General features: G+C 41.4%; 1 protein-coding gene and 1 pseudogene across 7 annotated transcripts in view; both read left to right on the forward strand.

Moving 5' to 3' along the window:
* Positions 1-14,251, forward strand: part of L2HGDH (L-2-hydroxyglutarate dehydrogenase) — a 53,149-nt gene that overhangs the window by 23,274 nt on the left and 15,624 nt on the right. For 5 of the 7 annotated variants that reach the window (XR_015134781.1, XM_086321596.1, XM_086321598.1 and 2 more), the window contains 2 exons: positions 6,923-7,085; positions 8,311-8,345. The exons of 1 other annotated variant lie outside the window; for it this stretch is intronic. Coding sequence is in view for 4 of the 6 variants with exons in the window: in XM_086321596.1 (XP_086177722.1) it covers positions 6,923-7,085; positions 8,311-8,345 (198 nt within the window). In the remaining 2 variants the exon portion in view is untranslated. Of the gene's footprint in view, positions 1-6,922; positions 7,086-7,627; positions 7,728-8,310; positions 8,346-14,251 lie in introns of all 7 variants that reach the window. One more of the 7 variants, XR_015134782.1, reaches the window with a different exon arrangement.
* On the forward strand, positions 11,401-13,710 carry LOC147364635 (histone PARylation factor 1 pseudogene; annotated as a pseudogene).

Here is a 14,251-nt window from a genome sequence, read left to right on the forward strand (position 1 = left end):
TTGGGAAACAAAGTTTTTGATTTCATGATGGTACTGAAATCTTGGGGATTTGGAATATTCCAGCTAGTCAACCGAAACAACAGTCGTCTGTTGTGTGTCTGATAACTTTAGAAATTGGAAAAAAAATAGAAAAAGAAGGACCCATGGTTCTTTATAAGAAGGACCCATGGTTCTTAATATCATGCCTTACTGTTCAAAACAAAACAGCATTTTGTACATCATAAAGATTAGGGATGAGTCTGGATATTGTTCTGTGCACCTGACCATGTGATCCTCACATTTCTCAGAACAGGGTAGATGAAGTATGTATATATAGATAATCAAGTTAATTTGACCAACATTTTCTTCTTTACTGTGTGCCCAGCACTACAGTGGGTACTGCAGATGTGAAGATAAGACATTGTCATGATCCTAAAAGAAGTTAGAGTGTAGCAGAAGATAGTTTTAATACAGTGATAAGTATTATGATAGAACTGTCTTGTACCAAAGCAAGGGAGAGCTTTTAGTTTAATCCAAGAGTTTAGAAAAGTCTTCTCAGAGGTGAGCCCCCCGCTTGAAAGATAAATAAGTAGTGTAACTTCTAAGAGAGGTGTATGTTACCCTTCCCTGAAGCCTCTGCAGTAGTGATCTACTTTATAGGAGGCCGCATTATGGTTATCAATGTCCAGAATTTTTAGGGGTGACAATATATAGTGGAAAGTATACTTCGGTTTTTCATAAAGGTGTCTTGAATAAATTTCTCCCTTTTACCCCAAATTCACAACCACTACCAGGATTGGGTAGCAGAATTTCCATGGTATAGGGTCTCTTCTCTTTCTTCCAGGCCCTCCAGAAAGAAACAGTTTGTCAGGGGAACTCTGAAAATGTTTCTTGTATCAGATCTCTTTAAGAAGAAAATCAAGTGCCCCTAGTGGGAGTATCTGAGAAACTTTGAAACTGCATCTGTAAACTTTGAAGAATGGCTCTTGACAGTGTTCTCTGTGCCTCTCTATCCTGACTGCTTCCTCTGACCATAGGGATGCTGAGCCAACTGCCTTACTATATAACGCTATTGGTCAATCACATATTCCTCTAGCCTCCTGACTGACTTCCAACTCTTAGCTTTCCCTGACCCACTTGCCTGGTTCTTTTCCAACCTGATCTGCCACAATATCAGATTTCAAGCTCTGACCTGGTGACCTGGTCCGTGCACGTGCAGTCTGCCGGCTGGCAGACAGCCAGCCTGTCCCCTAACCCCACCCTAGGCCAGAGTGTCAACAGCTTGGCAGCAGTGATTTGTTCCACCTTCCCCCTCATCCACATTCAGGCAAGGCACACCAACATCTCATGAGGAGGGTCAGAGCCAAGACCAGAAAGGGAAGGAAGAAGGAAACCTGTTTAGGAAGGGTAAGATTTGGTATATGTTTAAAGACAGCCCTCAAAAATTCATTCAGTCAGTATTTGAGTGCCTTCTGTGTGTGTCAGGCATGTGCTGGATTAGAGGAGTAGAAGATGAATGAGGAGGATATTTGGGATGATAAAAAAAGATTGACACGAGGCACTTGGACACATGTTATTTTACCCCTCTGTTATCATACTTATCACATAGTTCTATGCTATGTAAGAAAGTTTTTGTGACTAAACTCTTAGTATTATCTTAAATTAGCTTCCAAGGTTGTTGTATCCCAGATACTGTTTGTAGGTTGGAGTTGAATTCTACTTATTGGACCTGTGAATTTAGGAATTTCAGGCAATAGAAGTTCTAGTGTAAAATCTTACGTGTGTCTAGAAACAGAAGGAATGATTTCCTATTCTTGGCAAATGCTCTCAAATTCTGGAAGCAAGACTGTCAGGAGAATGATGAATTTTTGCCACATGTTAGGTTCAGCTTGTGAAAAGAGCCTGAGATTATGAGCCTTCACTTTTAGTGCCATCTGGCCATTTGGAAACATTGGTCAGGGTTGAGTGGCAAAATTAAAAGCTTTTAAAGGCCAGACAGGTAAACACACTAGGCTGGGGTGGAGCAGTGAATACAGATGAGATATTTAATATTATCAGATGTCATTTTAAAACTGTAACAGCAGTGCAGTGCTGCCCAGGAGGATGGCAGCCCTTAAGTCACACTCAACTTCTGGGCTTTAGTTATCCTGGGAACCAGTCTGCCCTCTTAGAGGAAATTGATTGAGAGAACTGATATACTCTTATATACAATAACGCAACAGAAAATTGTGCCATTTCCAAGCACTCGCCAAAATGTAGTCAGTATTTAGTGTGTGAAATTCTACTCATATCCTTTTCTTCACAATTAGAAAAGGCCTGTGCACATTGAACACTTATTCTGAAAAATTAAATATGTATGGTTGTAGATCATTCGTTTATAGAGTTTAAACATGTTTTGAGTGGCAACTGACACACACACATACACACACACTCCAACATAGCAATTAAATACCCAGGCTATTAATTTCTCCATATTACCTAAAGAGAAAGTTTGACTTAACCACTAAAATCTCCATTCAGTAGTTGCAGTCTTGAAGATAGATTCAGCAGCAAATCAGATCAGTACTCTGAAAACATTGTGAACAACTCAGGGCTCTCACTGAGTGTGCATGACAGATAATATACTACTGGGAAAATCTTAGTGCAGTTTATATAAAGAAATTGGTGATACAGAATCTGACTCATTATCAGATATGGTTCACATCAGATCAGATCAGTCGCTCAGTCGTGTCCAAATCTTTGCGACCCCATGAATCACAGCACGCCAAGCCTCCCTGGCCATCACCAACTCCCAGGGTTCACCCAGACTCACGTCCATCGAGTCAGTGATGCCATCCAGCCATCTCATCCTCTGTCGTCCCCTTCTCCTCCTGCCCCCAATCCCTCCCAGCATCAGAGTCTTTTCCAATCAGTCAACTCTGCGCATGAAGTGGCCAAAGTACTGGAGTTTCAGCTTTAGCATCATTCCTTCCAAAGAAATCCCAGGGCTGATCTCCTTCAGAATGGACTGGTTGGATCTCCTTGCAGTCAAGGGACTCTCAAGTGTCTTCTCCAACACCACAGTTCAAAAGCATCAATTCTTCGGCGCTCAGCCTTCTTCACAGTCCAACTCACATCCATACGTGACCACAGGAAAAACCATAGCCTTGACTAGAAGAACCTTTGTTGGCAAAGTAATGTCTCTGCTTTTGAATATGCTATCTAGGTTGGTCATAACTTCCCTTCCAAGGAGTAAGCGTCTTTTAATTTCATGGCTGCAGTCACCATCTACAGTGATTTTGGAGCCCAGAAAAATAAAGTCTGACACTGTTTCCACTATTTCCCCATCTATTTCCCATGAAGTGATGTGACCGGATGCCATGATCTTCGTTTTCTGAATGTTGAGCTTTAAGCCAACTTTCTCACTCTCCACTTTCACTGTCATCAAGAGGCTTTTGAGTTCCTCTTCACTTTCTGCCATAAGGGTGGTGTCATCTGCATATCTGAGGTTATTGATATTTCTCCTGGCAATCTTGATTCCAGCTTGTGTTTCTTCCAGTCCAGCGTTTCTCATGATGTACTCTGCATAAAAGTTAAATGAACAGGGTGACAATATACAGCCTTGACGAACTCCTTTTCCTATTTGGAACCAGTCTGTTGTTCCATGTCCAGTTCTGTTGCTTCCTGACCTGCATACAAATTTCTCAAGAGGCAGATCAGGTGGTCTGGTATTCCCATCTCTTTCAGAATTTTCCGCAGTTGATTGTGATCCACACAGTCAAAGGCTTTGGCATGGTCAATAAAGCAGAAATAGATGCTTTTCTGGAACTCTCTTGCTTTTTCCATGATCCAGCGGATGTTGGCAATTTGATCTCTGGTTCCTCTGCCTTTTCTAAAACCAGCTTGAACATCAGGAAGTTCACGGTTCACATATTGCTGAAGCCTGGCTTGGAGAATTTTGAGCATTACTTTACTAGCGTGTGAGATGAGTGCAATTGTGCGGTAGTTTGAGCAATCTTTGGCATTGCCTTTCTTTGGGATTGGAATGAAAACTGGCCTTTTCCAGTCGTGTGGCCACTGCTGAGTTTTCCAAATTTGCTGGCATATGGAGTGCAGCACTTTCACAGCATCATCTTTCAGGATTTGGAATAGCTCAACTGGAATTCCATCACCTCCACTAGCTTTGTTCATAGTGATGCTTTCTAAGGCCCACTTTACTTCACATTCCAGGATGCCTGGCTCTAGGTGAGTGATCACACCATTGTGATTATCTGGGTCATGAAGATCTTTTTTGTACAGTTCTTCTGTGTATTCTTGCCATCTCTTCTTAATATCTTCTGCTTCTGTTAGGTTGATACCATTTCTGTCCTTTATCGAGCCCATCTTTGCATGAAATGTTCCTTTGGTATCTCTGATTTTCTTGAAGAGATCCCTGCTAAGTCGCTTCAGTCATGACCGACTCTGTGTGATCCCATAGACGGCAGCCCACCAGGTTCCCCCGTCCCTGGGATTCTCCAAGCAAGAACGCTGGAGTGGGTTGCCATTTCCTTCTCCAGTGCATGAAAGTGAAAAGTGAAAGTGAAGTCGCTCAGTCGTTCCCGACTCTTAGCGACCCCATGGACTGCAGCCTACCAGGCTCCTCTATCCATGGATTTTCCAGGCAAGAGTACTGGAGTGGGATGCCATTGCCTTCTCCAGAAGAGATCCCTAGTCTTTCCCATTCTGTTGTTTTCCTCTTTTTCTTTGCATTGATCACTGAAGAAGGCTTTCTTATCTCTTCTTGCTATTCTTTGGAACTCTGCATTCAGATGTTTATATATTTCCTTTTCTCCTTTGCTTTTTGCTTCTCTTCTTTTCACAGCTATTTGTAAGGCCTCCCCAGACAGCCATTTTGCTTTTTTGCATTTCTTTTCCATGGGGATGGTCTTGATCCCTGTCTCCTGTACAGTATCACGAACCTCATTCCATAGTTCATCAGGCACTCTATCAGATCCAGGCCCTTAAATCTATTTCTCACTTCCACTGTATAATCATAAGGGATATGATTTAGGTCATACCTGAATGGTCTAGTGGTTTTCCCTACTTTCTTCAATTTAAGTCTGAATTTGGCAATAAGGAATTCATGATCTGAGCCACAGTCAGCTCCTGGTCTTGTTTCTGCTGACTGTATAGAGCTTCTCCATCTTTGGCTGCAAAGAATATAATCAATCTGATTTTGGTGTTGACCATCTGGTGATGTCCATGTGTAGAGTCTTCTCTTGTGTTGTTGGAAGAGGGTGTTTATTATGACCAGTGCATTTTCTTGGCAAAACTCTATTAGTCTTTGCCCTGCTTCATTCCATTTTCCAAGGCCAAATTTGCCTGTTACTCCAGGTGTTTCTTGACTTGCTACTTTTGCATTCCAGTCCCCTATAATGAAAAGGACATCTTTTTTGGGTGTTAGTTCTAAAAGGTCTTGTAGGTCTTCATAGAACCATTCAACTTCAGCTTCTTCAGCGTTACTGGTTGGGGCATAGACTTGGATTACTGTGATATTGAATGGTTTGCCTTGGAAACGAACAGAGATCATTCTGTCATTTTTGAGATTGCATCCAAGTACTGCATTTCTGACTCTTTTGTTGACCATGATGGCTACTCCATTTCTTCTGAGGGATTCCTGCCTACAGTAGTAGATATAATGGTCATCTGAGTTAAATTCACCCATTCTAGTCCATTTCAGTTCGCTGATTCCTAGAATGTCAACGTTCACTCTTGCCATCTCTTGTTTGACCACTTCCAGTTGCCTTGATTCATGGACCTGACATTCCAGGTTCCTATGCAATATTGCTCTTTACAGCATCGGACCTTGCTTCTATCACCAGTCACATCCACAGCTGGGTATTCTTTTTGCTTTGGCTCCATCCCTTCATTCTTTCTGGAGTTATTTCTCCACTGATCTCCAGTAGCATATTGGGCACCTACTGACCTGGGGATTTTCTCTTTCAGTATCCTATCATTTTCCCTTTAATACTGTTCATGGGGTTCTCAAGGCAAGAATACTGAAGTGGTTTGCCATTCCCTTCTCCAGTGGACCACATTCTGTCAGATCTCTCCACCATGACCTGCCCATCTTGGGTTGCCCTACGGGCATGGCTTAGTTTCATTGAGTTAGACAAGGCTGTGGTCCTAGTGTGATTAGATTGACTAGCTTTCTGTGATTATGGTTTCAGTGTGTTTGCCCTCTGATGCCCTCTTGCAACACCTACCGTCTTACTTGGGTTTCTCTTACCTTGGGCATGGGGTATCTCTTCATGGCTGCTTCGGCAAAGCTCAACCATTGCTCCTTACCTTGGATGAGGGGTATCTCCTCACTGCTGCCCTTCCTGACCTTCAACGTGGGATAGCTCCTCTAGGCCGAATAAAACTGAAAGACTCATTGTAGCAGCTGAAAGAGCCTGGAAAAATTAACTCCTCTAAGGAGGAGAATTATTTCCAGATTATAGAGGTTTTCTTATTTAGCTCGTATTATTTCTATTATCTGTTAGACAATTTATATACGTATTCAGTATCAGATTTAGGCACTGAATTGAGAAAGCTTTTATTTTATTTTTCTTTAAGATTATCAGATGTTTGCCAGGAAAGGCTAATTGTGAGTTATCCATTACTATAAACAGTAAAAAAAATTCAGCCAAAGGTCAAATTTATTGGACAATCTGTTGTTTAGTTGCTAAGTCATGTTCAACTCTTAGACCCCATGGACTAGCCTGCCAGGCTTCTCTGTCCATGGGATTTCCCAGGCAAGAATACTTAAGTGGGTTGCTATGCCCTCCTCTAGGGGATCTTCCCGACCCAGGGATCAAGTCTGAGTCTTCTGCATTGGCAGGTGGATTCTTTACCACTGAGCCACCAGGGAAGCCTCATTGGAGAGCCTGTCCTCAGCAGTTTTTAATTATATTGTCTTGGTCCTTTCACAATTCTGTCCCAGGGTCTAATGGCTATCGATTGTCCCTATACTGGCATCGTGGACTATCGGCAGGTGGCTTTTTCATTTGCCAAGGATTTCCAAGAAGCAGGTGGCTCTGTTTTGACCAATTTTGAAGTAGAAGATATTGAAATGGCTAGAGAAAGTCCTTCAAGAAGTAAAGATGGTAAGCTGTCTGTATCTTTTCTGTTGAATACTTGAATTGACTTTATAGAAACTTGGGACTATTTCTGTCTAGGGTAGCATGACATGAGGGTCACCAGGAGGTAGCTACAGTAGGGCACAGAGCTGCAGGCAGGTGCAGAAGCGAAATTAGCTCCCAAAGACTTTCCTATCCAATAGGTTAGACTCAGAATCCCCTGGGGATGCTTGTTAAAAATACAGATTTTAGCATCCTCCCAGGGACAGGGGAGCCTGGTGGGCTGCCGTCTATGGGGTCACATAGAGTCAGACACTACTGAAGCGATTTAGCAGCAGCAGCAGTCTTACTGAATCAGACTGTCTGAGGATAGGACATGACTCAGCCATTCTGAAGCCCCCACCTGCAATTCCCCCATTGTAGCCTGTACTTAGAGTTTATTTTGTTTTGCTTTGGGGGCACAGATTTTTTTTTTTTAAACCAAATGAATTAGTTGTTAAGCCTTAAATTTGTTGTTTGGAAATTTGAAGGGAAAAAGAAGTAGTGCTTGGTTCATTCTTTCTTGACAGGCCTTTAAGGAGATCTGGGCTATCTGAAGCAATCATTTTCCTAGTGTTCTTCTAAATTCTAAGATGATGAGCAAAATTGTTAAATAATTGAGATTGTTAGGTAGGTGGCATAAGCAATCAAATTTATGATGTAAGTAAGTAAATCATATTCTTTACCTGCTATCCATATGCATTATAGGTCTTTAAGATCACATGTATCTGATTGGGAACAAATTTTAGAAATAGTTTATCATTGGAAATTTTGTGTTGTAATAACTCTTGCTTCTCTATCCAACCTAAAATCTGTAAAGCTTCAGATAACACTTGAATGACAAGTGTCATAGCGTTCTTCCGATGGAAAAATACATACTGATTTGTGATGGTCCGTTTTACAGCATGTTTTCTAGGATTGTGGTTCACGGAAAAGCTGTGCCTTCTAGTGTTGGAGCTGAGGTGGGGAATGGTTTACAGGTTAAATGAATTAAAATGAAATATGCTAAAAAAACATGCCAGAGTTTTATATATTGTCGAATCTTAACTAGTTTAATCTCGTTACTTGGTAAAAAGAAAACTTTAGAATGAAAAGTAGGAGCCAGTCATGGTTATGATGGAGATAATCCTTGAAATTTATGACTAGAATAATATTTCATTTAATGTAGGCCTTCTTTTGCTAAAAATAAATTTTTCACTAATTTTTTTTTCAGGGATGAAATATCCAATCGTTATAAGGAATACAAAGGTAAAGATTCTTTTTAAGAAAATCTTTATTTATGTGTTTGGCTGTGCCAGGTCTTAGTTGTGTCACGCAGGATCTTGTAGTTGCGCCTTGCAGGCTCTTGGGATCGTTGGTGTGGTACGTGGGATCTAGTTCTACCACCAGGGGTCTAAACTGAGCCCCTTGCATTGGAAGCATAGAGTCTTAACCACTGGTTCACCAGGGAAGTCCCAAGATTCTTAAGTAAACTTTATCTACTTTATCTACTGTCATCTTCTTCCTTAAAAAGTTGAATTAAACCACAGTGCTGTATTTTACATCATTGAATGAAATTTGCCTACTGTAAAAGTTATTCTGAGAAAAATCCTTTGGGAACAATGTAACAACTTTCATTCTAGGAAAGGTTTCAACTTGGGAATGTCTTCATCAAGTGATTGTGCCAGCAAAGGAGAGGATTATAAGCACTTGGGGTAATGAAAACTGATAGATGTTTTATCGTTTCTGCCTACTTATCTACATGAACTTATTATTAACTCTCTACTAATTATAAGACTTTGGGGACAGGGAGCAGGCTGTGCAGGGAGAGATAGGCTGCTTTTCTTCAGCTTCTCATAGTCTAAAACAAGAATTATTGAATAGCATAGAAGTATTGCATTAGCTGTTTGTTCACCGAACGATCAGAGTTCAGTCAGTCAGGAGAGTAGAGTCATCAATGAGTATATTGTAGGAATTAGGCCTTACACAGTTTTGAAAGTATTTAGGGAGGTGAAAATTCAGAAGGGGAGTTGGTAGATCAGGAGGTATCTCCAGCCAGTTTCTGAGAAGCCAAGTGTGTCCAGCTGCTGAAGTTGGAATGCGAGCAGGAAGCTTTGTCTACACCCAAGTAGTGGGTGCCTTTGTGCTTGGCCAGTAGGATGGGTAGTCAGGAGGTGAGCTGAAGGTGGAGCTATAATTTATCAATACTTGGCAGTGGGTGTTTGGGCCAGAGGTGACCTTCAGAGAATAGTGTGGTTGCTGCTGTACCTCTGCCTCCTGGATCATATGCACTTGCTGTTTGGTCAGCTTTAAGTTAGAAGCATGTAAGGAAGCATCAATCCCAGCATAACCCAAGTGATACCGTAAATCCCCTGCAGTCCCTCCCTTTCCCACTTGGCATCCACTCACACCCCTTATAACTACATTTATGAAATAGAGTAGAACAATTATGCTTCCATCCACAAGGTGCAACTATCTTTCATACACCTGAAGACAAGCTTTCTCTCCAAAGAGGATACAAAGTCTACTTTCATTGATTGTGAATGTTCATTTCTTTTCTATCTGAGTCACTCTCCCACTTTGAGATCCTGCAATATAAATCCTGAGATAAAAGGTTAACCACTATTTAAGCATCTTAAGTCTCAACTGGAAGTAATTTTTCTTCCTAGGAGACGTGTGGCAACGTCTGGAAACATTTTTCTCATCACACCTAGTAGAAGTGGAGGAGGTGGGGCACTGCTGCTGTCATTTACTGAGTAGAGGCCAGGGAATCTGCTAAGCATTCTACAGTGTGAGAGACAGGTCCCCACGACAGAGAGGCATCTGGTCCCACATGTCAATAATGCTGAAGTTGAAAAACCCCATGTGAGATGATGGGAAGTGGCAGAAATGGGTGTGCTAGTTGTCTGGGGCTTCCACAACATATTACCACACACTGGGCGGCTTAAGCAGCAGAAATTTATTTTTCCACATCTCTAGAGGCTAGAAATCTAGGTCCGGGTGCCATCAGAGTTGGCTTCTGGTGTGATCTCTCTTCTCGGCCTGAGGCTGGCTGCCTTTGTCCTTAAGTGGCCTTTTCTCTGTGCCTGCACACGTGTAGAGAGAGAGTGGGAGAGAGCAGTCTCTTTCCCCTATAAGAACACCAGTCCTATGAGATTAGGGTTCCCCTTTACAGACCTTATTTAATCTTAATTATCTCCTTAAAGGTCCTATCTCCAAATACAGTCTCATTGGGCATTAGGACTTCAACTTATAAATTTGAGGAGGACACAGTTCACTCTAGTAACAATGAGGGTAAAGAAAGTGTTGGGTAACTTATAGGCAATTATATTTATTTTAGAATAAGAAAGAAATACCCCTAGCTACTACACTCCTCATTTCTGTCACCAGCCATGTGGTCGTAGCTGATATTTATAATTTCCTTCTTCCACTACTCATTCCATAGTCCCTTTGCCCTTGGCAAGCATCTCAGCTGGTAATGGTTCCTAGTTTGCTGGGGTAACTCAAACTTCCATTCCTAAAGTGTCTATGCGCTTAGCAGCCCTGCTTGTTTTGGGTTGTGGGTTCCATTTTTGGGTTCCATTAACTTTTATAATAGCACGTGGGGAAACTAAAACATATCCCAGGGGAGCTACATTCCAGACATACTTCTCTTTATCATCTCTGAGCCCTCTATGTGGTAGCAACTCAGTGTTTTCTTGAGAGAATCGGTTATCCCACCCAGAACAGTAATTCCTTCTGCCTATTGATTCACTGCCAGGAGGAGCCCAAAGTGACCAGGTATGACAGTATCAATTTCTGACTTAATGGAACCATTGCTTATTTTCTAATGGAAGCATTTTTCCCTTGGAAACCAAGACCTCTAGACCATCAGAACCAAAAATTGTAGGGCTGGGAAGCAAACATTTCATAAGCAGTTTATTATAATAGTAAGGAGCTGCTCCCATTTTCTACCCCTTGATTTCCAGACCTGTGAATCCTGGCTGTGGAAGAAACACCACCATGTATTAGTCACTGGTTTAGAGCATGTAGAGAATCCTGGAAGACACTGCCCCAAGCCTGTAGGTGTGCCAGCCAGCTAGTGCTGTTACTGGATCTTCAAAAGCTCATTCTACTTTTTGTCACCCAGTAGCTTCAGGTTTGTGGGGTAAATGGTAAAATTAGTGCATTCCACAAGCATGAACCTATTGTTGTGCTTCATTTCCTGGAAAATAAGCTCACTGATCAGAAGTAATGCTTTTGAGTAAAATACCGTTAAGAGTGAATAAAGCATCCTGTAAGTTCACAGATGGCGGTTTCCACAGAAGCATTGCAGGTGTAGAAGATGAATTTGTATCCAGAGCAAGTGTCTGCTCCAATGAGGACTAAGTGCTGCCTTTGGTTTTTGATTGAAGTGGTCCAGGGACCTGTCAGTGGCTATGTTGATCTCTGCTGTTGGCCGATTGAGTATTCACCTGTGGCTGTAAATAGATCAGCCTTGGTGAGTAAGTCCATGTTGCTAAACCCATGCATTACCTCCTTGCTGCCACAACCATTTAGTTCATGAAGCCATTGGGTGTGGATGGGGTACCTGGGGAAAGAGGCTAGCTAACATCCACAGGGCAGGTCATCTTGTCCACTGATTATTAAAATTTTCCTCTTCCATGATCACTCTTCAGTGAGCATTCATAGAGAACTCAAATGTCTTTTTTATCTGAACCTGTTTTGAGAGATCCATTCACATACCTTTTCTCCAGAGCTCCTTTTTCTGACCATCCAGCAAATAGTCATTGCACATGAAACAGTATAGATCCATACTTCTAGGACAAATAACCAGGTATGACATTCTGTGTTCTGCCCCCTTGGGAAGATTGCCCTTTACTATAGACCTTCAGGGCCACTCCCAAGTGGGGCGCTGGTGCTGTAGCTGTTCTTTTCAAGTGATGTCAGAATGTTGTGCAGAACCATTTGTCAACCTGGCCTGTATTTTTTTCTTCCTTGGTCAGCTGATCACTTTCCATGGGGCCGAGGGAGCAGGTCCAGAGGGAGGAGATGATTTAGCGGTGGAGGTCATGGGCATTTGAGCCACTTGCCTCCACAACTTATGTGTGCCTGCAGGACCTATACATCTCTGATCTTGTATATTACCACTTCCTCTTGATGACAGAGTGCTGCGTACACACCCAGTTTTGTGGCCTGGTGAGTAAGACAATACCCAGTTCATAATGGGTAATTCAAATGGTAACTTGGTGACCTGTGGTCAAGTGTTGGATCAAAGGCAGAAGCCCTTTCTCAAAAGGAGGCTAATTACCTGCAGAGGATGGTGTAACTTTCCTCCCAAATCCTAAAGTTCTGTGCTGTGATTCTTCCTATAGGGACCTACAAAAGTCTCCTTAAAACATCATGATCAGCCACAAACTTGAATTACTGTCAGAGCTGCTGGATCGTGTGGCCCAAGTGGCAGAACAGCCAAGGTGTCCATTCAAAAAAGGATTAAGAAGCAGAATGGTCAGCAGTGGTGGGAAGTGCAGGCCTGGTGGGGAGTAAATCCTGAAAACAGGTCTCCAGTGACTTTAGAAAAGAGATATTAAAAAGAAAATAAGTATAGAAAATCGTTATAGGCATTCTCTGCCTGGAGATTTCTATCACTTCTGGAATTTCTATGAAGAACTTGATCCTGAGAAGTCAGCCAATTCCCTTTTCTGCAAACTTTGGACTTCGATCAGTGGGTCTTTATGAAACACAAAATGAACAGAAATATCAGCAAGGCTGATTTTAACCTTCACTGGAGATTTTACCGTGGCCTTCTTGAGTTCCAGACCATTATTTCTGGTAAATAATAAATAATAGATAATAAAATTCATTTCCACGTGTAGTATTTCAGGGAGTCTCCTGATGAACCAACCTCCTGTATATGTTGGTATAGATGGAGCAAAGAAAAATTGTATAATTGATCAAAATGGAGATAATGTGTTTGCTGCCATCAGATTTTTTTTTTTTTTTTGATTAAAAAACAGATAAGAAGAAAACTGGTCTCTTGAAAAACATAGATGAAAAATGCACAGAAGCAGCCAGAGCATTGGGTTTACTCTTTGGAACAGAGAACCATGAAGATGAAATATAAAGATAAGAAAGTCATGACAAAGACTTTTCACGAGGCAGGCTTGGTTGTCTCAGTAGAGGGAAATGATGCTGGGTATGGTGAGCTCCCTGAAACGGATGCCAGCTTCAAGGGAATTTGCAAGACAATTGTTGAAGCACCAAGTAATGAAGAGAGGCTAAAAGCTTTGGCTCTCATTCAAGAAATGATGACCTTCGTGCAGTTTGCTAGTGATAAATGTGATTATAGAATGAAGCGTAAGTGGGATGGACTTCCCATATTATGGTTCAGACTGTTTTCATAAAGCTGCTGGCCAGCTTTCACCTCTTGCCTATACTCTGCCGACGACGAGAAGTCTCTTTGCAGAAATTATTGAAGATTGTCTGGCAAACAGGAGTAAAGAGAACACAGACCAACTTGTTGCATGAGTGAGAATTGGCTTTCTTGATGTACAATATTTTAAAGCATTAATGTTAAACCTATGAATTTTGTTTTCAAGAAGTACATAAAACGAACTGATGGAAACATTTACCTAAAACTTTTATAAAGCTTAAAAAAAAAAGGATTAAAAGTCTGTTTCCACCCTTGCCCTAAGAAACATTTTCACTAAAGTGTGGCATCATGTGATCCAAGATACACAGGGGCCTGTGGGAAACCAGGGGATATGTATTTTATTCAGCTTCTATAGTTGTTACTTTTATTTTGGCATTTTCCTCTAGTATAATTAAATAATATAACTTAAAATTTTAAATATAATTTTAATATATTTTAAAATTATAAAATACAAAAATTTGAGTCAGCTTATCAAGTTGAATATCGATGCATTTATGACAAGCTAAAAAAATGAATTTTTAAAATAAACTTTTGAGGAGAGGAGTTGCAAACTAAAGATTTATAGGTTGAACATGGAGGAAAGGTCTGTTTCACTTGAATGTGTTAAAGTGTTAGTTGCTCTGTTGCATCTGACTCTTTGCCACCCCATGGATTTAGCCCCCAGGCTCCTCTGTCCGTGGAATTCTCCAGGCAAGAATACTAGAGTGGGTTGCTATTTCCTTCTCCAGGGATCAAACCTTGGTCTCTTGCACTGCAGGAAGAT

This window comes from Bos grunniens, chromosome 10, assembly GCF_055505025.1.
Source record: "Bos grunniens cultivar Pamir isolate PY7600 chromosome 10, Bosgru_T2T1.0, whole genome shotgun sequence".
Lineage (NCBI taxonomy): Eukaryota > Metazoa > Chordata > Mammalia > Artiodactyla > Bovidae > Bos > Bos grunniens.